The 26,169-nt window shown below is 46.4% G+C and overlaps 1 protein-coding gene across 1 annotated transcript; it reads right to left on the reverse strand.

Moving 5' to 3' along the window:
- Window positions 1-8,940: 8,940 nt before the first annotated feature.
- Window positions 8,941-21,531, reverse strand: RS1 (retinoschisin 1). Its single transcript, XM_041472483.1, has 6 exons — window positions 21,476-21,531; window positions 13,580-13,605; window positions 13,158-13,263; window positions 10,511-10,652; window positions 10,183-10,378; window positions 8,941-9,093 (listed from the first exon to the last, which is right to left on the reverse strand). Exons 1-6 carry the CDS (start codon window positions 21,525-21,527, stop codon window positions 8,941-8,943), a joined length of 675 nt encoding a protein of 224 aa, XP_041328417.1. The 5' UTR covers window positions 21,528-21,531.
- Window positions 21,532-26,169: the final 4,638 nt, after the last annotated feature.

A 26,169-nucleotide genomic window follows, 5' to 3' on the forward strand; every position in this document is an offset into this window, starting at 1 on the left:
TTTCCTCTTGAATTCAACAAACCGTAGTAGCTTTCAGTTAAATACTAAATTGTGTTGAATGTATGTAGTATTTTCTTTCTTCTGCTGGAAAGAAGTTCCAGTAGCTCGGCCGGCTGGTGCTGGCTGGGATGAATTCTGTATTTTTAACTTGGTCTAGCTTCCCAATATTTAGAATATGGCTAATGTAATTTTGTTGAGATTTTCAAAGGAGTCTTATTATAGTGACTGAGATTTTCTGACTTAATAAAGAGGAAGAGAATTACAGAACAAACTCTTTTGTAAGTGTGAGCTTTCCTTTGCACTGGTCTGTGAGTCCTGTACTACATGCTCTATGGATTTATTTACTATAAAGGATCCTAGTTAAACTGTATTTTATTCTTTGGCAATCTTTTGCCTTATGGCATCACTGATGATGTGAATAAAAAAGAAAATACGTTTCAGAAATTAACTGTAGTCATTTTACAGAACTCAAGCTGCCTAAACTTGTCTATATGTTTTAGTTATAGCTCTTGAGCTCTTTTTAACTGAAAAAAAAAGCACCTTAAGGTCATCCTAACTGAAGTTGTGTAAGTGTCTAAGCTGTTGTTTTAAACTGCAATGTAAATGTATTAACCTAGAACAACATCTGTTTTCAACAGACCTGGCCACAGAGAGCAGTCCCTTTGACCTATTCACTGCTTTTTGCTCCATTTATTGCAGTCCGAGCTCCGATGCCCCTCTGAGAGATTGCCAGGAGAGCACTGGGCAGAGTTCTTGGCAGGAAGTCAATGATCCCAGATTTGTCTCCTAAAACATTCCCCAAACACCTTTTGTTCTTTTAGATCAGTATTAAAGCAGGCTTCAAACTTCCAAGTGCATGAGGCATCCTCAGGTCATCATTTGGCTTGTCACCTTTCTCTCTACCACAGCAACTTGTTTCTGGGACCAAGGCTGGAGAGACTCTTCAGGAAGCAGTGGCCTGTGGTAGGTTCTTCCCCTTCCTTGTCATTGCAGTTACATCTCTTAGGAGATGAACCTCACTTGTTTAAAAAGCTACATACCAGCCTTTTCTTGTTTTCTTCAAAAGCTGATGAGGTGTTAGCTGAGCAGACTCCTAGGTTCACCCAGAAAAAGCTATGTATTCTCAACAATTCTGTAGACCTCCCTATAAGAACACAGGGAACCTATGGGAATACAGATTATACAGCTCTGAAAGCACTGTTGTGATCTAGGTAGCTAAGACAAAACCTAGCCACTTTAAAGAGGAGCTGTGCTCTAGAAGTACTGGAGTTTTTATTCATGTTTCATTTTTTTGTTGTCTTGTAATGAGTTGTTAGTGAGACATGCTTCAAAATACTTGCATGTAATTAATTCTGTACATGTTAATCACTGTCAGACTAGAGCTGGGAGAATAATTGCATCCCAGTCACACAAAGAATGTGAAAAGGATAGCCATACATGATAAACTGCAAATTGTGGGGTGGCAATGAATGTTTATTTTTTCCATTCCAGCTAGCATGCATACTAAATCTGTGAATGGGGTAATATCACAAACAATGCATCCAGGCTGTTGTTCATGTTAGTAGGCTCACCATTTGAAATAGGAGTGCCACAGAAGATGATTGGAAAGGTGATGTGCCCATGTGCCCTATGTAACCATTTTTGAATAACCTTAAATCAAGACACTATTTAAGAACAGGTGCCTTTCCCTACACAGCTCTCTCTAATGGTATCATGATATTAACCATTCCTTAACTTTGGGTTTGTAATGAATGAGGAAAAAAGCCATTTAACTTCTGGCCTTTTTTTTAAAAAGGGGGTGATTTGAGTAAACCCTTTTAATATAACAAAACTTGGAAGTTCTAGATGTTGGCACCTTTTCCAAATGGTCAAGCAGCAGCAGTGCATCAATGCTCAGGCTCATTAGGCAAGTGAAGGCTTGTGCTGTACTGAATGTTGTACTGAAACAGAAGATTTCTCATTTTGCAATCACAAAGCAAATTTCATTAAAATTAGCAAAGCAGATCTTACAGGAGATCCTCTTTCAACTGTAAGAAAAAAGCTGTGTTAGGTCATCTGTTCTCTCAGTGGAGTGTCTTAACAACTACCACGTGAGACAGCATAGATAAATCTGATGGATTAGGTCTGAATTTTACTTGTTCTGAGTTCTGTTTGGATAGAGATTTGTGACCTTGTGTGCACCAATTGTTTGGTGCAAAAGCTGGGGTTTGAGCTACTCAGTGGAAGATGCATGTGAAGTGTGAGAGGACTGGCCCTACTATGTTGGATGCTTTCATTCCACCAAATCAGATTGCTTCTCAGACTCTTTTAAAACATAACAAAATATTCTAAAAGAACATGCAAAATACGCAGCTGGGCAAAAGTGACTCTTGAAACATGACCCAAGAGCCTGAACATGGAGTTTGTGTCTTAGCCTAAGAATGACTACACATCTCTTGTCTTCTCTGCAAGTCAATCTACCTCCTCTCTCTTGCAGAATGTGGTTGAGTTTGGGTTTGTTTCTCCTGAGCTTATTATTGACTCCAAATTTTGAAGAGACATCTAAAAAGATTCTTCCTCTAGGTACTGTTAGCAACCATGTAATAAAATATTGTTGGGCCTTCATCTGAAATACTTCTGAAACCTCCAAGCCATCTGAGCTCTCTCTAGAATCCCAGTGCCATCCTTTGCACTGCTTTGCAGTCTTCCCTTGGCCTTCCCCTTGTGGTTCTCAAATATTGCAGTTGCCTTGTTCTTTGTTGTTTCTCTAGTGCAGATTTTCAGGGAGTTAGAGGCCTTATCTACTACTCCACCCTATTTGCTGTTTCACTCAAACAGCTATCCTTAGACTTGCTCAGGATTTCCTTCATTTTAATTTTCCATTTCATCTGGGTGAGATACCTTACCTCATTGTGCCCCCACCAAAACACACTGCCTACCAGGCTTTTCCTTCCACCAGGTCTCTGTTTTCACAGGGCATTGTTTCTCTGGATCCGTTCTGAGAAATGCAAGGTGGCATCTCAATTGTACAGGTGTAGAAATGCATTGTGAAGTAGCTGCTGTCGTAGAGCTTTTCATTAGCATAAAGATGAAGCATGTTCTTAGCACAAGGTGGAAACTGCTGTTCAAGTTTCCTGTAGGATATGAACCTCTTGGTGTAAACTCCTGATATGTAAATCCAGTGGCAGAGCTTTTAACTCTTTGGTTACAAGGCAAAACTTTAAGCATAGGGAACTGTCTCGACCTTCCTTTTCTTTCTTTTTTTTTGCTAGTGCACATCTTAGGATACTACTGAAGGATATGACTAACTGAAAGAAGTAACTTTATATTTGGGTTATATGGACCAACAAGCTAAAATCTTGCCAGAAATCATAATTTTTTTGGAAATTCTATGCAGGCATTTTAAAATCTGGTTAATTTGATAAGGAATTCTGGGACTGCTTAGGTCTCCACTGTGGAATGTTTCATTTTAAATTTGTGACATTTGGAAGAAAGAAAAAATAATAAATTTAGGAAAATCTTTTTTTCTTTTTTTTTTTTTCTTTTTTTTTTTTTTTTTCACTATCTGCCAGTACAGATTAACAGGCTGGGGAGGCAGCTTTCAAAACTTATAAATGTATGGATAAGATTCCCTGATGTTTTTTAACAGCTATTAGAAATCTAAAGCGCACAAACTTTTAAGTCTACCGTGCTTTCTGTTGTGGAAGGGATATGTTGTGGTGTTAGCCTTTTTAATCCTGGAATACAAATTGATTTTAAAATGTGTTGAATATTTAAGGATGACTTCATGCAAGTTAATAAACCATTTGTAAAGTGTTTGTATACAACCCTTTGTATCATGTTGTTGGTACACCTTACCAAATTTTTTTTGAGCATGTATTCCATTCTTTACTTCTGTACAATTTCTATTGTTGCTGTAAATATTCTAAAAGAGAAAAAAAAATCCTGTGGTAACCTTAATTATCAGCATGGAAATGGTTAATTTTTACTGAGCACAATGTATTTTTGAATGGGCCTTCCAAAATATGTCTTTAATAAAAATGCAGATTTTGCACTAGAACCCTGGCACTGTTCACCAGCTGATCTTATTCCTGACACGTCTCTTCCAGAGCACCTCTCCATATGTTAGCTTGGCTCAGATGAGTGGAATGGACCAGAACCAGGACTCCTGTGCCCAGTGGGTTGCTGCCAGGTCCTGGCTGACTCCCCCATCCAAGAGGCCACCTGTATCTGTCCGCAAGCCTGAAGTTTCCCTGGGATGTTTCCACAGGGCAACGTCTCTGAAGCACCTTGCTGCCCACCATTCCTCTAGTCTCATTGCAGGACGGATTCTTCCTTTCAGGGCAAGAATATCTGATGTTCTCTTTTTTGAACAGTAACAACCCACCAAGCCCCTTAGCAGGCACCACCAGAAATTAAAAGGCCCTGAAAGTTTCCAGCCCGCAGTCTTCACCACAGGAGAAGTGTCACGATGGCATTTTGTCATTGTAACATGCAAACTGAGACACTTCTAGGCAAATGTTGAGATGTTGAGGTGTCAGCAGTAAGAGTTTTTGATGGCTTCCTCTTCAAAGTATCCTGGGTATAAGGTTTTTTTGTTACTGCGTGCAGCTTTAAAAAAACTTTATTTCCCTGCTAGTCTCTCGTTCTTTGGGGTAATTGTAAACAAACTGAGTAGGGACCGCTTTTCCTGGGCCTCCCTTCTTTCCCTCTGAGCTCCAGCAAGACTTGCTGAAAGCCAGAACTTGCAGTCTGTTAGATCCCTCTGAAATAGCTGCCTGATAGGTTGTGCAGCAACCACAGCCTTGGTGAGACCAGGCTGCTGCCAGTGGCTGCACTGAGCTGTGCCCATCACCTCCTCAAGAGGGAAGCTTCCAGCCTGAGCTAATGGCTTCAGCTTCCACCAGGACAAGCAGCCCAGCATTTTTATATTTCCATCCAGAAATTGGGTTGAAATGCATTTCCTCAAGGTGCCCAGTGCTCTGGGGACTTGGCTTAACTCTTAAAACCTTATTTGGCTCTTACTCTTCCAACAATCTGTACTCCCTGAAGAGCCCCAGAAACTGGAGTGGTCATCTCCTTGAAGAGGCTGAGCACCTTGATGTGGTATCCCCAGTGTAGTCAGTATTAAACCCCCATGGGATGGAGGGCAGAGAGGACATTTTTTGACATTTTTCTCTGGATGGAAGTGAAGAGATAATTCCTACATGTTCCTGCATTCCATTAAGATAAAGGGACTATTGACTTAAAAATGAAGTGGCTGGTCTGGAGGCCTGAGGCAGTCTCTGATCCGGTAACTTAGACTGGGTACAAACTTCTCAGCACTGTTTGTTCCCTCACTTCTCTCTACACATCCCATCCTAAAAATCCAGGCCATAAAGCTGAAAGCTATTCTTGGTGCTACTTCCTATTTCAAATCCCTTGTGTTTTATGCAGCTGCAAAGCCATACATTGATCTCCCTATCTCTGCAGGTAAAGACCTGCAGGATTGTTTAACATCTTTGTCAGTGGGATTGAGTGTGCTCTCACCATCCTGTTGTGTGGTTGACATGCTGGAGGGAAGGAAACCCATCCAGAGGGAGCTGAGCAGGCTTGAGAGCTGGGCCTGTGCAAACCTCATTGAAGGTCAACAAAGCCAAGTGCAAGATGGTGCATGTGGGTCAGGAAAGTCACAAGCAGAAATACAGATTGGAGGAGGAACAGATCAAGAGCACCCCTGAGGAGAAGGACTTGGGGCTGCTGATGGATGAGAAGTTCAGCATGAGATGACAAAGTGCACCTCCAGCTCAGAAGGCCGATTGTATCCTGGAGTGTTTCAAAAGCAGTGTGAGCACCAGGGTGAGGGCTGGGGATTCTCTCCTTCTGCTCTGCTCTGCTCTAGTGAGACTCCACCTGGAGTGCTGTGCCCAGGTCTGGGGCTACCAATGCAAGAAAGATGGGAACCTATTGGAGCATGTCCAGAGGAGGGTCACTAATATGTTCACAGGGCTGGCACACCTGTCCTATGAAAACAGGCCGAGAGATTTGGGCCTGGAAGAGAAGGCCCTGGTGAGACCTTATAGCACCTTCCAGTACCTACAGGTGGCTGCAATAGGGCTGGAGAGGGACTTTGACAAGTGCACAGAGTTATAGGACAAGGGGGATTGGCTCTAAGCTAAAGGAGGGCAGGTTTAGATTCGATATTAGGAAGAAATCCTTTACTGTGAGGGTGGTGAGGCACTGGGACAGAGTGCCCAGAGAAGCTGTGGACTCCTCATCCTTGGAGGTGTTCAAGACCAGGTTGGATGGGGCTCTGAGCAACCTGGTCTAGTGGAAGATGCCCCTGCCCATGGCAGGGAGATAGGAGATAAATTATATTTAAGGTTCCTTCCAACCCAAACTATTCTGTGATTCCATGATTATGAGGAAAAGCTTTTGTATTTATGTAATTATACTTCAGCTGGTGCTGTCTCACTTTCAAGATGGTCTCAGTCACACTGTTACTCCAACATGCTGAATTTATGCAGAAGTCAAATGCAATTCTAAAAGCATTTTAGGACCACTTAATTAATTAAGCCTCTCAGCACTCTTTATATAAGAGGCAGAGGTTAAGTGAATTTCTAGAGGTCAATTAGCAAGTGAGCTGCATAGTGAGGATCAGATCAGAAACTCCTGCTTTGGCAGGAGCCATTTAGTTGCAAGTCAGAAGTAGGTCCCTTCCCCATGCAAGTGGAGAGGTGAACTGCAGACAAAGGACAAGAGGCAAATGAACTGTGAAATGCACTGTGTTCCATCTTATGTATTACCATACATTTCAATCTAGAAAAAGGTCTAGTGATTTCTTTGAAGATGGGAGGCTGGAAGAGTGATAGCACACTTCCTTTCTACCTAGAAAGTATTTTTTTCCTCCAAGGTTTTATTATATTCTCTCTGTAGGATTAGTTATGTGAAGATACATAATTTAGAGTGGTGCCTTGGTGTATAATGGTGTGTGGTCCATCCATTCAGGTTATGCATTAAGCCTGCCAGCTCTTCCAAACCTCACAGGAGCTTCTGGCCTTTGCCATTGGGTGCATTTCCAAAACCAGACAACTGGAAAACCCTGGACTGTGCATAGGAGCTTGTCAGAGGCCAGTCACAGGCAAGGCTTGACTAGCTACAGTCAAGCTTTGGGATAGTACAAATATTCACCAGCTTGTGCTCAATTCATCCTTCTGCCCCTCACGGCCACCCCTCCACTCCTCAGTCATGCAGGAAAACATCAGCCCCAAGGCTCCTTCCCCCATTACCATCCATCAGGACATGGAGCAGAGCTGCCTGTGCTGCTTTTAGGGCAGGCAGAGCTGTGTGTTAACATGTTTGCATCTGCATCCAGGGCCTGGAAATGCTTCAGCTTTCAGTGTTGGTGACAGCGAGCCAAGAGCTGTGATGGCTGCTGGGCAGCCCTTGTCTCCCTGGTGCTGGATGTGCAGTGCCTCCAGGGAGGCTCCAATACCATGCTGGTCCCACAGCTTGGCTGCTGAGGAAGTGCCTCGAGCTCAGTGGATCCTCTCAGCAGAGCTTGCCTTGACTGTTCAGCATTAAGGAAACCACACAGGGATTTCTCACTAAGAAAATGTGTCCCTAGACTAATTTGTGGATAGGCAAAAATCCCATCCATGGATGAGGAGGTGGGAGGGAAGCGAGAGTGCTGGTGTATAGCAATCACCTCAGATGGGAAGCGGTCTTTTTTACATCTCTCTAGACTTCATACTGTTGGTTAGTGGAGCAGCTTTCAGACTTGCCAGAAGAGCTTATTTCCCTGAGAGCTATTATTTATCTCTACATACAGGAATAAAACAAGGCAGAAATATCTGCTCTCACAAATGAATTTGATGAATTGCACAGCCATCCAAAAGCTTTTCTCATGTGTTTGGTCACTCTCATTTGTTTTTAGTCATATCTGTACTCCTGCCCTGCACACTGAGCATTCACCTCTCTGCCCACAGGGATAAGGAGAGGACAGGAGAGGCAGACAGGCTGCCTCAGTGCCACTGTCTTCATGCTTCTCTTCCCTGAGACAGTTCAGGTTCTGTTGCTGTGGGTCTTTGGGATGGATGCACAGATTGTTGGAAAATAGGGAAAAGGCCTCTGGTGCCTGCCAGAGCTGCAGGTGTGTGGGAAGGCAAACCAAACCCCACCTCATGCGAGCTGTGGGGGCTGCAGGTCCCACCTAGGCTGTGTTGGGCTGAGGCAGCGACATGAACCTCAGTAACTGGGCTGTCACCTCAGGAAGATGGGTTCATTATCCACATGCCCCAAATTCCTTGGGTGCTAAACACCCACTGGAGATTGGGCCATGGAGATCAAACAGTTAAGAAGAGTGAGTCCCTGTATCTGTGCCCAAACACCCACAGGGAGCAAAGTGCTGGGGTCCCCAAGATGTGCCAGTGCAAAAACAGAGAGATTACAGAGAGGCTTTGTCCACCTGGTGCTCAAGGCACTGATGTCTGTCCCTAAACCAGGCACAGCAGCTCAGGCCAGGGTGTTCCTGATACAGGCAAACATGAGGTGATTTGAGAGTGTGATATTTGAGAGGTGAGGCCCTCTTACCAGGGATAGGCCAGGTGAGGCCCCAGCCCCGTCTCAGGGATGAGGGTGACATGTCTGTCCTGGCATACAATAATACACCCCAAAGAGAATCCAAGCCTGCCTGTGGACCTCACCTGCATGTGTTCCAGTGTTCCAGCACATTGTGATGATCATTTCCCCAAGCTAACACCCAGGGCCAGAAGCACCACACCTCACAGGATCCGAGCCATGGCCCCGAACCTTCCTCTTCCCCAGTGCGTGTCCCACGGCCCCCCTCAGCTGCACCACCAGGCACGGTGTGAAGTAACATTTTATTCAAGACAGCCCTTCCCTCCCTCGCAGGCTGGGCGTTCACGCCGCGGGAGGGGCGGCGGGGCAGGCAGACACCCCCGAGCCCTCCGGGCACGGCGCTCAGCCGCACTTGCCCAGGCACTCGAGGAGCTCCATGCGGATGGCGATGCGCACGTGCCAGCCCAGCGGGATCAGGCGGATGAAGCGCGCCACGATGGGCGGCCGCAGCAGGTTCTGCACCGAGGACGAGCGGTCGGAGTTGCCGTAGAAAACCTGTCAAGGGAGGGGTGGTTACGGGGCTGGAAATCCTGTCCTATGACTTTGGGGTGCCTGTGCAGAGCAGGGGAGGAGGAGGCCCTGCACCCTCAAAACAAAAGACTTTTAAAATAGCCAGATGTAGGCATTTTTTGTCACATGATTCAGTTTTCTTAGTAGGCCATTTCCCCCCATCAGTCCTGCACTTTTTACAGTTAGGCCAGAAAATCTCACCCCATTCTCATCCCATTCTTTCTCATTTGCCTTCCTGTACCAAGGCACTGCTTGTTTGGAGTGAGCATGATTGACTTTGGCTCTGTGAAGTTCATGAGCAGGCTCCTACAAAAGCCATTATAGATGAAAAAAAATGTGAGGGCCCTTTTCCCATTCCTTGGCCAGGATGTCATATCTGCTGCCATGACCTGTTTCTTTGGGAAAGCTCAGCATCTCCCCAGGACTGCAGGAACTTCAGCACAGCCAGCAGAGCCTCCTATGCTAGGACAGGGCCATTCCTATAGATGGGCATTGAGGATACCTGGGAGGCAGCAGCTGTGGCATCCCCCAGCCCAGCTGGACTGCACAGGCATCAGAGGCAACTCTGTAATATCTCCCCAGTGCAATTTTTTGTTTCAAGTCAACCAGTAAGAAGTGCAGCATGAGAATGGTTTGGTGGGTTATGACTTAACTAGTTGCAGATTTTGTCTGAGAGGTTTTTCTGCACCAGGATGACACATTATCCCTGGACATGGAAATGAAAGAAATCCCCGTGCAGTGCCAAAGCATGGCTGGGTTGTGTGGCCACAGCTGAGAAAGGGGTTTTATCATGGAGTTGCTGCCTCCTCTCCAATGCCAGTTAATGCCTCTGAGCTTAAACTGGACTCCAGTATGATCATTAGAAAACACAAATAATGTATTTTGTCCTTCTGCACTTGTCACCATGACACACTCTCACCTCAGGGGGAATAGCCCCTCTCTGTGCTGCTCCCTGATGCAGAGTGAGCACTGAGATCCACTCTGCTGCTCCCACAGGATCCCCCTTTTGATGCACCTTCCTCTGGGACCTGTTGTCACCCTTCCACCAGTGGCCAAAGAGCAAAGGTCACTGACCCGGTTGTTGCCGGTCTGGTCCTTGTAGTACACCCAGTTGAGGTTTTCGTCGGTGCGGTACTGCACGCTGTACTTGGTCATCCACTCGTCAGCGTCACAGCGCCCTTGTGTGAGGATCCCCGAAATCACCTTCACCTCCTTCAGGTCGATCTGCAGCCACTGTGCAGTGTCCTGGTACTTGGAGAGCCATGCACACCTGGGGGGACACCACCAGCCCCGCTCTGTTCTCCACTGTGCCCTCCCAGGCAGACCCTCCTGCTCCACACAGCCAAGGCTCCCCAGCCCCCACAGCCCCCAGGACCCCTCAGGGGGGCATTTTTGAACTCACCCGAAGCCTTGGCCATTGAGGCGGGCCTTGTTGGCTGTCCAGGAGGAGTACCAGCCCGTGTACTGCTCAGGGTTGGAGCAGCTGATCTGGTCTGGGGTGACGGCACCAGACTCAAAGCCCAGGGGCTTGTGGTAGGGACACTCTGCAGAACAAGGGAAAAACACTTAAGGGACAGAAGTGGCTCTGTTTTCTGGGTGTGTTTGTGCACATATTGTGAGCACCTCCTGGGGTTTCATTGCTCTCTCTTCTCCCTCCTTAGAATGCTGGGAATGTTCTTACCCCAGACCAGACCTTCCCTGGGGCCACAGGGTCTTCACTTCTAACCTTCACTTGTGTTAATTTCTAACTCTTCTTTCTCTCTCAAACTTACTAGACTTGTTCTGACTGCAACATTTTGGGGGAAAGGCTTTATTCAGATGTTGCCGTCTGAATCTCCCTCTTGTAAGCATGTGGAAGAAGAGCCTGACTGGTTGCATCAACCTGGATCCAGCCTCCAGGCTGTCAGCTTTTTGCCTTGAGTAATGCTGGGCACTTATTTTCTTGCTGGGCTTTACCTCCTTCTGCCCCGACTGTCTTGATTTACAGCTCTACTTGCATGGCAAAATTGCTGAGCCAGCTCAGGTCATCCTTCCACAAGCACCCTCAGACCTGCATTTCTTTGCATCTGGGGGTGGCCTTGCCTTGTGGAAAACTTGCAGGTGCTCTGGTGCCAGTGAGGTGTCATGCTCAGCCCTGCTGAGGGATCATCCCTGGCTCAGGGATTTCCATCTCCATTTTTGACTGCAGATCTTCAGGGGAACAATCCTGCCCCCACAACTGTCTTCTGCAATAGTGAGAAATTCAACATGACTACCACTGGCTGCAAAACTACTGGAGAAAGAAATACTCATTCCTCTTTAAAACTTTCTGTGGTGGGTCACCACACAGTGCTCTGGAAGGCAAGACTTTAGTGAGGCTGAGCACCTGCATGCTCCCTGGACCTAGCTGTGGGGGTCTTTTTGTTATCATCTTTTTTTTTATGTGATCAGGTTATCATTGGGTATCAAAATACACAAAATGAAGGCACTCAAGTGTCACATAGGGATTGCCTAGGCAAACATCTATATCATGGGCAGCATTTTCTGATTTTGCAGCCTGTGGAGCCTCTGGAGTCCCCAGAGTTAATTCTGTCCCTTTCTCCAGTTCAGCATAGTCTGTTTCATGGGTCTCAGCAAAAAAGGAGCACGCAAAGCTCTGTGCAGTTCACTTCTGGGTGAGAGTTTCCTTGCCTTATCGATACCTGAACAACCACTGTAGTGCCTCGTGTCAAAACCAATCAACATGTGGGGAGCACCAGTGGGTGCCCAGAGCCCAGCATGACTGTGGCCTCCCCAGTGCAACTCCCCAACACTGCAGCCATGCGGTCGATGTCTCATTAGCAAGCTCTACTCAGTCAATATTGCATGCATCAATAGCTCATTAACATATCTTGCTCAGCTGGAACCTCATTAATATGTTTTTCCCCATGAAAACATAAAGCCACTGTCCCACCTTCCTCCAGGCATGGAAACATCATGCTTTTCCACCACGTTAAAAGCCTTGCTCCCTTTGTGCAAGAAGGGGCAGCCTGTGTGTTTACAACTTGTCAGGCTTATCTCGAACACACCCAACGTTACTTTTAGCAACACTAATCCACAGACCACACAACTGTAATGCAATTAGCAGGTCACCTTCTGGTGAGTCCATTTGTGCCATGCACAGGGACCTGCCAAACCAGATGCCTGGTGCCTGTCCAGCCAAAGCAGCTGAACCATTGAGCACTGTTACTGCCAAGCTAGAGAAGAGCCATGCAGCGTTTGTGAGGCTGGCTGCTCCCTTAGGCCATGCCAGAGGCAGCTCTGCATGGCTGCTCTGCAAACTGTCCCTGGGCAGCAGGGAGTGCCAGGCCACACCACCCTGGCTGGGCTGGGCTGGGCTGGGCAAGGGGAATGCAAAGCCCCCCTCTGTGGACAGCAACAGCTGGAAGTTACAGTGGAAACATTCCTCATTCAGGAAAACAAGGGAAATGCCTTCATTACTCAGCTACATAATGCTAATGTGAGAAATACCCCCTCACACCTCACCTGGCCAGGAAACCCAGCTCAGCTCCTTGCCCACATGTTCCTTGGCCATGAACAGATCAACCAAACCTGCCACCTTCCCTTCCCTTCCCTTCCCTTCCCTTCCCTTCTAAAAACATGCTGCAAAGAAGGAATAAACTGTTTTTCTTGGTCCCTGGAGAGTCTAGAAGATTTCACAGGCTAAACTGCAGCAAGGAGAACAAGCCTACATGGTACAAAAGGTTTGCTTACAAAAGGTAAGCAAATCTTACACATGGCAGTAGCTGCCCCAGCCAGTCTGGGGAAGCACCAGCACCAAGGGCTCCAGAGGGAGAAAGACAAATGCCCCCTGTCACTGGTCAGCATGGGCCAGCCCAGGTGACCTCTGAAGGCCCAGGCATGGGGGCTGCCTCTGCCTGATGGTGCAGGGTCATCCCCTCACCTCACAGTGGTTCAGTTCCAGCCCCATCAGCAGCTGGATTTGGAACGTGCCAGCTCTGCAATGCCAGGTGCAAAGGGGAAGCTGCTGAAGGGCACCAGACAAACACAGCTGAAGGGTCCCTCTGTACCTGGCATGCACTCTAAGCCATTAGTCCCGCTGGACCACACCGAGTTAGGGCCTCCTTGGCAATCGCATTTGCAAGCCTTGCTGTGCCACAGCTCCAGTCTCTCATCCTAAAGGAAAGGTAAAAAACAAATAATAAATCTACATAGTCATCAGCAATAGTGTCACGAGGCCAAATCTGAATTCTGAACCTTAGAGAAATGCTTGTGCCTGTCTGGACTGCTGCATCTTGTCTGAGACCCTTTCCTGTTGCCAGCTCAACGTGAAGCACAGAATGACTTGGATCCCCTTGGCTTCAGAGGTCAGAGCATGTGCCTGAGCTTGAAGGCCCAGGTGCCAACCCTCCTTCTGCCCCAAAGCACCAGGGCTGGGCAGTGTCAGAGCCCCAGCATTTACCTGGCAGCTGAACTATCCAGAGAGACTTACCTCTCCTGGGGAGAGGGCCATCACAGCTGGGGAGTGGGCATGGAGGGAAGAAGAGAGAAAAAGACAGAGAGAGATCAGAAACAAAGATGCTGTAAACAAACATCAGGAAATACAATCAACATTTACTCCTGAGATAGAGACAAATAAATAGAGGAAGGACTGATTAATCTACCACATTTCCCCAAGCTGATTGCCAGGAGAAGGCAAGAGAACATGGGCAGGAGCAGGGCACTGTATGTGTTCATGTCTGTGCTACTCCTCCATAGGGTTTTCCTTCAGATGCCTTTGGCATCTCCTCTTCCTGATCAGATTCACCTGAATCACCTCGAGGCAAACACATGCTGGACCCCTCAGTCTCTGCTTTACAGCTAGTTTTGCTCATATGCATTTTTCTGTCTTTCTGCTCCACACTTTCCTGTCACATTTTCCCCTTTAAATGTTTAATCTGATGAGCTTCGAGGGTCAAATCCTAGCCTGGTGCCACTGCAGATCCAAAACATCTCTGGAGGAGACAGGGTATCTCACAAGGTGCTTGGTCTGAGATCATTCCCTCTGGATGTGATGAAGAAAAAAGAAATGTAAATAGGCCTTCCTAATCTGTCTTACAGACAAGACTACCCTTTTTCCTTTCTTAGGGAAAACCAGTAATTGTGGCTGTGGAGGAAGAGACTGCTATTTTTGCAACACCTGACCTGTTTTATCTCCTGCCTCTTACTGAGCAATGGCTTTTTTATGAGGCTTTTTCCTTACTGAAAAGGCTCTTGCTTCACAGTGAAGTCCAAAGCAGAGTATGTTAACAGCTTTTAGACTGGCAGAATATTTCCCAAAGAGCTATGAAAATAAAATAATTTAAAACAATAATCCCATGACTGCTGAAAACTCATCAACACAAATCAAATGTCAAACATCAGATTTTCAGAGATGTAAGGAATCTACAAGCTAGTAAGGAAAAAGTGATTGAGCAGGTAAAAGCTTGCATGCAGGAGCCGTGAGAAACCTGCCATCTCCAGAAGTACTGTGAATACGAAAAGCTGATTTTTTTTCACCAAATGAATTAGACTCTGAATTATTCACTGAAATCTAGTTATGATTTATTCATTCATACACTGTCACTTTGCTGAGCCTAGGAAGCTGCAGCTAATGCTGGGAATTTACATTCTACATTACTTTACCAAGTTTCATCTCAAAAGACTCACAAACACAGAGCAATTATAATCAGCTGAAATATAAACTATATACAGAGCTCTGTTTATTACTGAAATGCAACTGCTCCTTGGATGTGAAAATGAGTCTGAATGTATCAAGAGTCTAAAAGAAAGACATTCAAAAGCAAAATGATAAATTTTTAAAAATTCCTTTCTCTCACACAGGCATGGTGTCCTGTGCTTCAGTGTGCCAGAGTAGCATTTCTGGCATCAGGAACTTACCACATTAACCCACAGCACTGGCCCTGGCAGAAGAGTGAATGCCAGTCTACAATAAAAAGTTGTGGCTTCTAGTCAGGCTGAAGAGAGAGGGAGGCAGGGATCACCCAGAGGGCAGCATGCTCAGGAGGAAAACATGCTTGGACATCTCCAGACATCTTGGAGAGTGCAGTTTGGGGACCACACACAGCACTGCACTACACCTGTCCCAGCACAAATGTTGCCAAGCCAAGCCCTGGGATCCACTGAGCAATCAGAAAACCAAGGCAGAAGGGCAAACCCAGAGCCACCCCTGTGCTGTGCCACATGGGGCAAGAGGTTTGGCTTAAACCTGTGTGAAGGTGACTTAAGTTAATGCTGTCTGTCAATACAAGAGAAACCAGGATTTTATCACTTACCAAAACTGGACCATATTTGCCAATAAAAGGAATGCAGTGCCTGCCTCTCCTGCCTGCCCTGTGCTGTTTGGTGCCAGTGCAGGAGAGGCATTGGTACCTGGAGCATGAGATCCAGGCTGGCAGGTGTCTCTCCTGCCCCCCTGGCCCACAGAGTGCTGTCCTTCCCAAGCAGGACAGGTGCCCTGCTCCAGGAGCACCAGCTGCAAGGGCTTCCTTACCCTGACATCTGGGATGGCTCCTCAGCCTGCTCTGTGTTCCCATTGTCCAGCAATTCCTGGCTCACAGGGCTACAGGCTTGGCTCCTTCCATCTACTTAACTACTTGATTTTCATCTTTAGAAGATTTATTTTTGCAGAGAAAACTTTTGTGGGGTTTTTTTTTTTTTTTGTTTTGTTTTTTCTTATGGTGATTTAATGTACTTTAGTCTGGAAAAGGGGTTGGAAAAGACTTCTTCTGGATTATGGAGTCCAGCCATTAACCTAAGGAAGTTATGTTTCATGACTGTAGTGTGGTGAGGCCTGTTCTTAAGCACTGCATGCCTGGAGTGGGGAAAGGGGATATGAGTTACCAGGATGGTGTAGGATATTGCTTTGTGACCATGCTGAGCCCTCCAACAGGCCTCCTGAGTCCCTCCCTTTGAGAGCCAAGATCAAGATTGAATATGCCATTGACACATGCAGCTGGAAACTCAACATCTGTGAGTGAAACAACAGGCAAAAAAGGAATAGATTGCAGGTGGGTGGGTGGGTGTATGGTAGCATCAATTCAAGCACCCAGAATAAATCCTCCTGCCCAGGTGACCCAGCATTTTGTAGGTGGCTGCACTCAGCCAGTGGTGCCTGCTCCTGAGCAGCGAGAGTGGCTTTCAGGGTTTTTAGCCTCATCTGCTAGGGGACACCACTGCAAATCAAGCAAGGGTGTGAATTTCAAGCAGAAAGGCCCTTTTTTAAAATGCAATGTTTTATTGGGTCAGTCCCACTAACACAGCAGTGCAAAGGCAGTGCCAAGGCACAGGTGCTGGCATGCTGCCCCTCTGGCTGTCCCAGCCTCCTCCACTCCTCACTGCATAACTTGCTGATTTAAACCCCTCAAACAGGAGTTCAGCTTCCCCTTTTTCAGCTTGGAGAGGTGAACTGCTAAGGGCTCACTCCCAAAGGGGCTCAGCCACCCAACCACGGTACAGGGGAGCAGCAGGCTTGGCATGGGGTAAGCGTAGCAGTGGATGGCCAAATGCCCTGCCTGGGCAGTGCAGCCTGATAACCCCTGGCCTTGGGAGAGGAAAGCAAATGAAAGATGCCCTTGCCTGCAGTTGGCCACAAAACATAGTAATTGATATATTGGTGTGTTTGCAGCTGTGACGGGCCCTGTCCTACAAAGGAAATGAAGAGGAAAGCTGGCTGCCAATAGTCTAAAAATGTGATGGGCAGTATGCTTTTATAGCAAGCATGTTTGCCTTCAAGGAAGGTTACAAAGATAATTGGTAATTGTAGGTCAGACAGAACCAATTGCTGCAATTCAAGGGAGAGTCATAAGGCCTGCACAGCTGCCAGGGGCTGTTGTTTTAAAAGCACAGGACTGACCAAAACCCCAAAACATTGAAAAGGAAAGAGCTCTATTTACTGCCCCCCAGGACCTTCAGCAAACCATGAGTTCAGTGAAATAAATTATTATCTGTGTTTGTGGAAGGCAGAGAGATGAGGCATGTGCCTTTCCAGTCCCTTCATCCCACCCTGCAGTGCTGTGTGTCCAGAGCACTGCCATGCACAAATGCTGTCCCATAGCACAGGATTTAGGGACCAGGGCTTGGGACAAGATCCAGGGCATGATTTTGTGCCAGGGAACCTGTGCCGGTGAGGCTGGGCTGGAGCCCACTCCTGAGATGTCTCCACTTGGCACCTGCTGCTGAGCAGGACGAAGGGCAGTGATACTCCAGGAACTGGTCCAGGTTTGGGGCAGAGAGAAAAGAGCTGGCAGAGGTAGCCCTGGGGTGCCAGGATGGGGTTTCCTGAGGTGGAAGTTGGATAAAGCAGCAGCCACAGCTTAGGGCTACTTGGGAAAAGGGGCAATCAATAGCAAGGAAACCTAACTGCTGGCATTTCAATGACAGGAACAGGTAACTGTGCTTCTCAGAAAAATTGTAATCGTTAGGAATGTGATTAAACAAGAGAAAGAAAGGAGGAAGATAAGTGTGGGCAGAAGTAACACTGCCAAAGGCTGTGTTCAATACAGTAACTCTGAGGAATCATATTCACTATCCTGACCATAAAGTCAGAGAAGCAAGTCATCTTTTAGTGTAGAAATTAATGACAGGTATACAAGCATGAGAAAGCACATTATAAATATGAAAAAAAAGAGAAATAAAATATAACACAGAATAAATGTCAATCACTCAATTTACTGGAATAAGTTCACACAAACTTATCATTACAGGAAAAGTATGTGGAAAATGTTAAATCTCTTTATTTATTTACTTTATTATATAGCTGTCCTAGAAGTTTCAGCTGGAAAATAGTTGATTTTTTGTCTCATCTCTGTAAGCAACATCTCAGTTTAACAGTGCTCAGAGAGGTAAAGTTATTTTCTCTCTTCCCAATGGAGAGCAATGCCCCCATGATGCAGCACTGCTTTCTGGGCACAATGGCTCCTTTTGCACAGTCACCTTTTCCCTTCTGTACCTGTGGGTTATGGGGTAAAGAAAAATATCTTAAACCCCCCAGAAAAATAAGGCTGGAGCCCCAGAATAGCCCAAAAAAGTCACAAAAATGAAAGGCATGGCTGGAATGGGTGGCACTGGCTTTATCATGCTTTCTGAAAGTCCCTCTTTTCCCTGAGCACCGCACTAGACAGCATCAGGAAGCAGAGTTAGGTAACAGCCTGTAAGCAATACAGAGGGTCGAAACACTGAAAAAGGCATTGCAGCGCCTCTGCGCCCATTGGGTGCTCGTTTGTACCTTGCTGTATTATTAACTTGGGCTATTTTTACATGTCAGCCCTGAAAATCGTGCCAGGCAGCTGAGGTGACTCACATCAGGTTGCGCCAGCCTCCGTAGGAAGGTGCGTTTCGGGAAGCTGCCACACTGGTGGTGCTCTCCCCATCTCTCCCTGCCCTGTGCCAGAGGCAGCGGTGCCAGGGCCCTGCTGCGGCTGTGGCCGGTCCCCAGGTCCCCTTGGCGAGCACAGCCCCCCTGCCCACACGCTTCGTGATGGCTTTTGTTGATTTTCCCCCGGGGCTTTTTCCATGGCCGCGCTCGGCAGGCTCCACGGGAGCCGGTGTTGTGCAAAGAGCACTTTTATCTGTAAAAACCGGGGGCTGTGCCAGCAGGCAGGGACCTCCGGGACACCTGCAGGTCTGTGTCCACCCAAAGGCAGCCCGGGCAGGCCGGCCCGGGCACAGCACGGTGCCCACCCAGGGACCCCAACACCTGAAGCCGCCGGGCGGAACGCTCGGCCTGTTCTCCTGCGGGTCACACCGGGGCCCCAGCAGGACACCCGCACCCCGGCTCTCAGCAGCTGCCTGCGCGCTCTGAGCTCCGCTGGTCGCCGGCAGGAGACACAGCCCCGGGCAAGGGGACATCAGCCTGCCAAGGGGAGGTCTCCTTCTTTGGGTTAAACTTCTCTCTCAGGCTTTAAATCGGCTATTCTTTTCCTCCTTCGTTTTGTGGGGATTCTTCACTCTTGTATTGTTTTAATTTCCGTTTCATTTTCTTTATCTGAATGTTTTTCATTAGGTTATCCTTTTCATTCATTTTTATTGTGGTTCACTTACTATTTACAGGTACTTATTTGAAGGCAATAAAAAACATATTTAAGTAATCACAATTGCACCTATTTAATTCATATTAATTTCCCTTTTTCCATAATGTTTCCACTAAATTCTTTTATGTTGTGACAATATTTGAAAAAAGCTAAATTAATTTGTTTTATAAAATCTACCTTTCCTCCCTTTTTTCTTAAGAGATGTATAATTAATTATCTTTTTTCCCCAAAGCGCTCCTTAGAAATGTTCAACATTTTCTGACCTTATTGACATGTTTGTTCCTTCCTGCTTGGAACTACGCCGAACATCGCCTGCATAGTAATTTCATTAGACGCATTGATTACGCCAAAGGGCAGCTCTACTAAAAATGTTATTTACTGTGATCCAAAAAGCATGTTTGAGCCCTTAATTTTATTTTTTTTTTGGGGGGGGCGGGGAAGATTCTTGTTTTGGGGGGTTTTTTTGGTTTTTTTGGTTTTTTTGTTTGTTTTTGTTTGTTGGTTTGGTTTGGTTTGGTTGTTTGGTTTTTTGGCCTTTTTTTTTTTTTTTCCTGAAGCTGCAAAAAACCAGAGGTGAAAGAAGAGAAATGCTCCCCTTGAGCTGCCGGGGAGCGCTGGTTCCCGCGGGCCCGGCGCTGCCCGCGCCGCACGGAGGGCCCGGCAGCTGCCGCAGGAGCCCTCCTGCTCACCATATGCTGAGCTGCCCTGCTCTGCCGTGTCCCCGGACAACACAAGCCCAGCCGAGGCTCCTCTAAGCCACTTGCTCTGCCAGGGAAAATCAGCTAAGCGGCTTACCGCGGCATCAGCGCACGTAGCTCCGAGCGCTGACCTAGCGGCACCTCCGTGCGGGGAGAGGCAGAGTGTGAGGGGCACCGGGGCTGCTCTTTGCATCCACGAGAGGACACTTAGACCGCGAAGCAGGGGAAACCAGTAAATTAAGAAATACAATAAATTAAGAAAATAAATTAAATACCAAAGGAGTGATGCCTGGAAAGCGATCTTGCAACTTATTTTTCACTGCAGGCTCTCCAAAGATATCCTGATGTGTGGGTGTCTATTAAAAGCAAGCTGTGTCTGGAATTCAGAGCAAGGTATATGAACTTATTCCAAGGACTAATCGCAGTTATGCCACCCATAAGGAAAAAAATGCTAGAATCTGTGTAAAATCACTCTTCCCAGGAGCTCAGGCACCAGTAGGCTTCCCAAGTGAAACAAAGGAGAGTGATGAGATAAGGTACAAGGAGAACGTACAAATATTTGCTGGGAGATTAGAAGAAAGACCTATTAATTAGGCAGAGCTGGGTACAGCCAAACATAACAAGATGAAGTGAAGGCATGGCTAGTTGAGGAGCACTTCTTTTCCTACCCATGAAATTTGGTAGAGTAAAATACTCAACAGAAACACAGAAAGAGAGAAAAAAACAGACATACCAAAGCACTGGGAATTCAACACCCACATGAGAAAAGTTGGGCTGTCTGATTAATCTGTTCCTCACCCTGACAGATCATACTTGATTCACACATTCATGTCGGTAGACACTGCCCACCACTTACCAAGAGCAACCCTCAGCCTCATTTAAGAAAAAAGTAGCTTTGCCATTGGCTTTGATGAAGACAGAAATTTAAATATGAACCAGGAAATTATCTCCTTGTTCTCCACAGCTGGGTGAATTAAAATGGAAGGAGTTGTCACCCTAAATTTTCTGTCTCCTTCTAGCTTACCTACTTTTGTTGAATATGAGAAAGCCTCAAAACTGATAAATACCTTTCCCATTTTCTAGACTTACGAATTGTCTTTTGTTCTAAAAGTATCTTTAGAAGTCTTTTCCAGGCCAAAATACCTTGAAAGGCCTTAAAAAATAACAATCTTCATCAGCAATGTCTTGCTGCTAGAGAAAATGATCAGTTTTTGATTAATCAAGAGTTTTGATTAATGAAGGACCAGTCTTTCATGTTATACTGCACCTCATTTTTCAAATCAGCGTTATTATTTACACACTGGCTTAGCTGCACTACAATTTTCTTTGCAAATTCATATTTTGACAAATTATATGGCAAATTTTTTACACTGCAATTATTTTTTTGAAACAGAGTTTTACTACTGAATATTCATAGAGCTGTAAGAATGCTGCTCACTCATGTACATAAATTACACATCTCCTCCACATTTTGCCTTTCCCCGAATTATTATGTTTCCATGAGAATGTAGAGAAGAGCTTGCTCTGTACCCCAGAGCCCCTGGCAGAAGAAAGCATGGCTGAAACAGGAAACACAAAGAGGAATATTTGAAAGTGCCTCTCAGGAGGCAAAATGCATACCTTTGTACCAGAAAAGAAGAGACAGCAGGACGCTCCCCATCTTGTACTCCATCTTTTCCTCCCTCTGTTGTGAACAGCTCCTTAGTGCACTGCTTGGCTTGATGGGAAGGCATGAGATTAACTTAAGCATTGCCTAAGCACCTTACTCTCCTCCATTCCCATGATTTTATCAAGCACCATCAAGCCAACCACACACTTGTTACTGTCAAGCTCCATCCTAGAGGCTGTGCCATCTGTAATGGTTTTTAAAAGGCAACAGATACTGAGGTACTGACACTCTGTGTGTGAATCTGATTGTACATGCAGACATATGTCCAAATAAACCAGGATATACCTATGTATAAACCACATACACACCCTACAGAAATGCAGATGCCTAATGCTCACAGAAGATGTATGGTATATATTGTATGTTGTATATAGCATGTGTTCATTATCTTCCACCCCAATTATTTACCTCTACACTAGCAATGTCTTTCCTACCAATAGTTGTGTGTAGAAATCTGCCCTGGCCTTACTGCTCTTCCAGTCACCTAATTGCACAGGGCTGAAAACTGCAATTAGAGATCAAACCAAAATAGTGTTTTTCAGTTGTTTACTTGCTAGGCTGCAAAAATCTCTAACCAAAAATGTAAACCTCTCTTCACTTCTACTTAAGTATTCTCTCAACCAGCCTACACCAAAGATTTGATTTTAGAATGACTGATTCAAGATAAAAATAGACTGCTAGTGATTCCAGTGGATCTTGCACCTGTTTCTCCAATCTCTGTTGATTATATGAAATAAGTGGTGAATTTTTAATGGAGGTTTTTGAAAGCAATTGCTTCAGAAGCATCTTGCTTTGTTGCAAGAGATCTCAGATTGTATGCACTGGGAATAGATTAAGGCACTGCTTTGATCACATAGGCTGAGTTAAGCGAGTCGTGTCTCTGCTCTTCTGGTTTATACTCATTTAAAAATGCTGTGCAAACAAGGATGCTGGCTTTTCAAAAACAGTCCCCTGGGCAGGAGTCATTTCACTTGCCTTTGGATACCCACAAATTTGGAATGCCCTGTAAATTTCTTGTCAGGTACAGCATCCCACTGCAGCCTCACCTCCAGCATCAGCACATCCCAGACTCACCAGGGTACGTGACATGGACGGGAGGAGTCTCCCACCAAGGATCTCACTGCTCTGCTCAGCCTGAAGGAGTTTAACCTCCTCAGCCCAACACTTTTCCCACTTTACCCTACCTCCATGGAGAGGAGGGTTGTCACACCTGTGGCACAGACATGGCCACTCTGCTTCATGGACCTGGGCCAGCTCACCCCAAACACTGGGGTGTCATCAAATCAGAGCATGGCAGGGCAAGCAGGAGGGGCAGCTCATCCCAGGCCCCAGGAAGGAGGTCATTTTTCTAAGGGCATGGGGCTGCTCCTGATTTTTTGCCAGAAGCCTCATGCACATATGTTGTTCCCATCCTGAGGCAGGGAGACCACACCAGAAGGTCCAGTCAGGAATTAAAGAAATATGAGGCCCACTGAGGGTACAAGGGCAGCTCTGGGCATCTGATGCAGTGCAGCATCTCACTTCAGGCTCTACACAGTATCCTCTTTATACTGTTCAGTCTAAAATGGGCTGCCACAGAGATTTTCAGAGCTGCTGAAGACACTCAGATATCTATTCCACCTCTGCATTGCTGAGCAGTTGGTGTCTAAATCTCGTGGGTTTGAAAATCCCAGCTTAAAAATCCCTAAATACCTTCATCCACATATCTCTTGGAAAACCAGATCTGAGCTTCAGCCTCTCATCTTATGGTCTCATAAGGACAGGTCACATGGAAGGACAGCTGCTCACACAGAGAGAAATCACCTACCATGTTTTAAAGAAAAGCCAAGCCAAATTCTCTCCCATCATCATATGCACTTTTAAATCAGCTTGGTTTATGGTAAACCCCACCCTTCAAGTACATTTTGATTTTGTGTAAGAATTACACAGTAGTTCAGGGAACGTGTTCAGAAACAGCACAGCTTTTATCAAAGAACATTCTGTCCCAAGGGATACTCTTCAGACTGGTGGCTGCCCAGTTGTAAAACTCTCTCCACGCAGAAGGAAAGGCAGTCTTTGTTTTAAAAAATTGGTCTATAACATTCAAAAAAAACAAACTCTTTCACATGAAGACTAGAAGAGCATTTAAATTAAAGTGTCTATATAAATAGTATGCAGTTCAGACAGTCTATGTCTAATGGTGTTGATAGTCCATCATTTTAATAACTATAAACAGCAAAACCATGCTGCCACTGCAGACAAGCATTACTAAATGAATCATGTAGATAATTCCTAGCAAGCACAGAAGTATTTTCAGGTACAGAAGGCAGAAAAAGTTTAATGGCCAGTACATAACACAGCATCAGAAATGGCTACATTTGCCCTGTACGAAAAAGAAAAATACAATTTCAAAAAGGATAAAGATTGGTCTGGCATTGATTACAGAACAAAACTGAGACTAGTGCAGATGGCCCAAATTAGGACATTTGGTAACATTCCAACTGCTATGTAAAACAGGAACTGCCTGGAAGGTTCACCCTTTTGTCCACACATCTTCTCCAGCTCTTGCTCATGTCCCATTGGCCCTAAGACATTTTGCAATTTTTTCATAGCCCTCAGAAATCTTGGTGTGTTTTCTTCTGCCAGATTTTGGGAAAAAACACAGAGATCACCCTGCACCACAGAGATGCTTTTAGTCTGACTGGCAGCACGTGTGTGTGACCTCAGAGGGGAATCAGGAGGCAAAAGCACTCCTGTGTGAGAGAGAAGTGGAACTCCACGTAGCAGTGCCACGTTTCTCCCCAAGCCAGAGTGCCAGACGGCTCAGTCGGAGCAGCACGCACAGATCCACGCGTGTGGGGGCTGAATGCACACGACGAGCAGTGTCTCAGCAAAAAAATGTGTGACTGGCACACTTTTGTTTCAGCACAGTAAGGGAATGTACAAAGCACACATACATGTGCATGTGAACCACGGACATCTCTCAGAAGCAGGATACTGATGTGCGGAGAGGGCGAGACTGTCGATGCTTTTAGAGCCTGAGTCAGGAGCTGCATCCCCTTCAAATGGATGGAGCTGCAGACATGGCTCTCAGAATAAAACATTCCTTTTACAAGTCTGAAGCGTGAGTTTAAGTCATCTTCTGAAAAGGAGACTTTTTCCTAAATGTAAGAAAACACGAGGCAGATAATCACCCAGTGTTGACCACCAGGCCCAGGCCCAGTCCCTGTAACTCATGCACTTGGGCGTGCTGTGGCTGTCAACAGCAGGGTAGGCACCATGGAATCACCATCCCTATCAGATGGGATGTACCTACCCCAAAGGTTTACATATCCTACATCAGGAGAAGTCTAGCTGTGTCTGCCTCAGCTTTGAGCCTGTATCCTGGAAGCAGCCAGTCTGTGGATAAGAGTTTACCCCAGAGGGGGGGACCACATGGCTTTGGCTTCACCTCCTGTGGGCTGTGCACACACTGCTAAGCAAAGAGGCCGAGAAAAGCCAGACCTGAGTACTTCGGCACTTTCAGGTTGTGGGATGCACAGGCCCTTAGCATCAGTATGGTGTTAATGTCACAACTTTAGCATGCCAGGTCTCACTATGGGAAAAAAGCTCTTGCGACCTGGCCCAGTTATCCCTGCATTGGTCTGCAATCTCTAACTGCATCTTGCCCATACTCCAGAGTGTTTGTTTAGTGAGAACAAGCACTGACAAAGGTTAATAGTTTTCTCCATATGACGATGATTAAGGTAAGTTTCTTAATAAGTCTCTGATTAAAGTAAGTTAAGCCAATTTTTTCTCTTTAATCTTTAAGATAGGTAAATCACACCCTCCCACTCTGATCCTTCAAAGATACTCAAGAGCTGATTCCAGGTCAGTGGAGCTCAGGGACTCTTCTCCTCCTCCTGCAGAGATGTCTTAGCCCCAGCACTCGATAGGGCTCCCACGCACAGACAGATGCTGTGCCAGCACCCATGCCCAGAGGTTACCCTTTTCTAAAGCCTTGCACGTGCAAAATGAGACAACGTTATAATTTTAAAATTAAACTGCTCCGAGGCAAGCTGAGACGGCTCTTTCTTTCCAATAAAAACGATAGGCACAGTACAGGGGAAACAAGGATGGAGTTAACTGTGCTTGCTAGATGCGCGCTGTGAAAACCGCTGGCCTTTTCCCAGCGCTCAAACACCTGTCCGAACACAGAGATGAAAGGACCCACGTTCCAGTGTCCCGGTGAGAAGCCTTGGGGACGCATGGGGCGGCAGAGTCCGCACTGCCTTTGTTCCTCGCCGCTTGGGAACCGGCACAGGCTGCTGCTTCCCCGCACTGCCTCTGCTCTCTGCGGTCCCCTCGGGTGCCCCTCCGAGGGACCATGGTCAGGTGTGGGGATTCCTCTCCCGCGCCGGCAGGGAAAGGCTCCTCTGGCAGGCGGGCGTTCCTGCCAAGGCTGCAGCCTGTGGAAGGGACCCCGAGGGACAGGGTTTCCCCTGAGGCGCCTTTCTGCTCCCCTGGTAACTGCTCCGCCTCTGCCGCACGCAGGGCCCGCGCCCTCTAACTGCTCATGAGGTTACCCATCTTGTGGAGGAAACAGCTAAACCGAAACTCACCGCGTTAAAAGAAATTAGGAAAAACTCAGCGTGAGGTAAGAAAAAAACAAGCTATTGCTTGGCGC

The sequence above is a fragment of the Pyrgilauda ruficollis genome, unplaced genomic scaffold (genome assembly GCF_017590135.1).
Source record: "Pyrgilauda ruficollis isolate IOZ18807 unplaced genomic scaffold, ASM1759013v1 scaffold29, whole genome shotgun sequence".
Taxonomy (NCBI): Eukaryota; Metazoa; Chordata; class Aves; order Passeriformes; family Passeridae; genus Pyrgilauda; species Pyrgilauda ruficollis.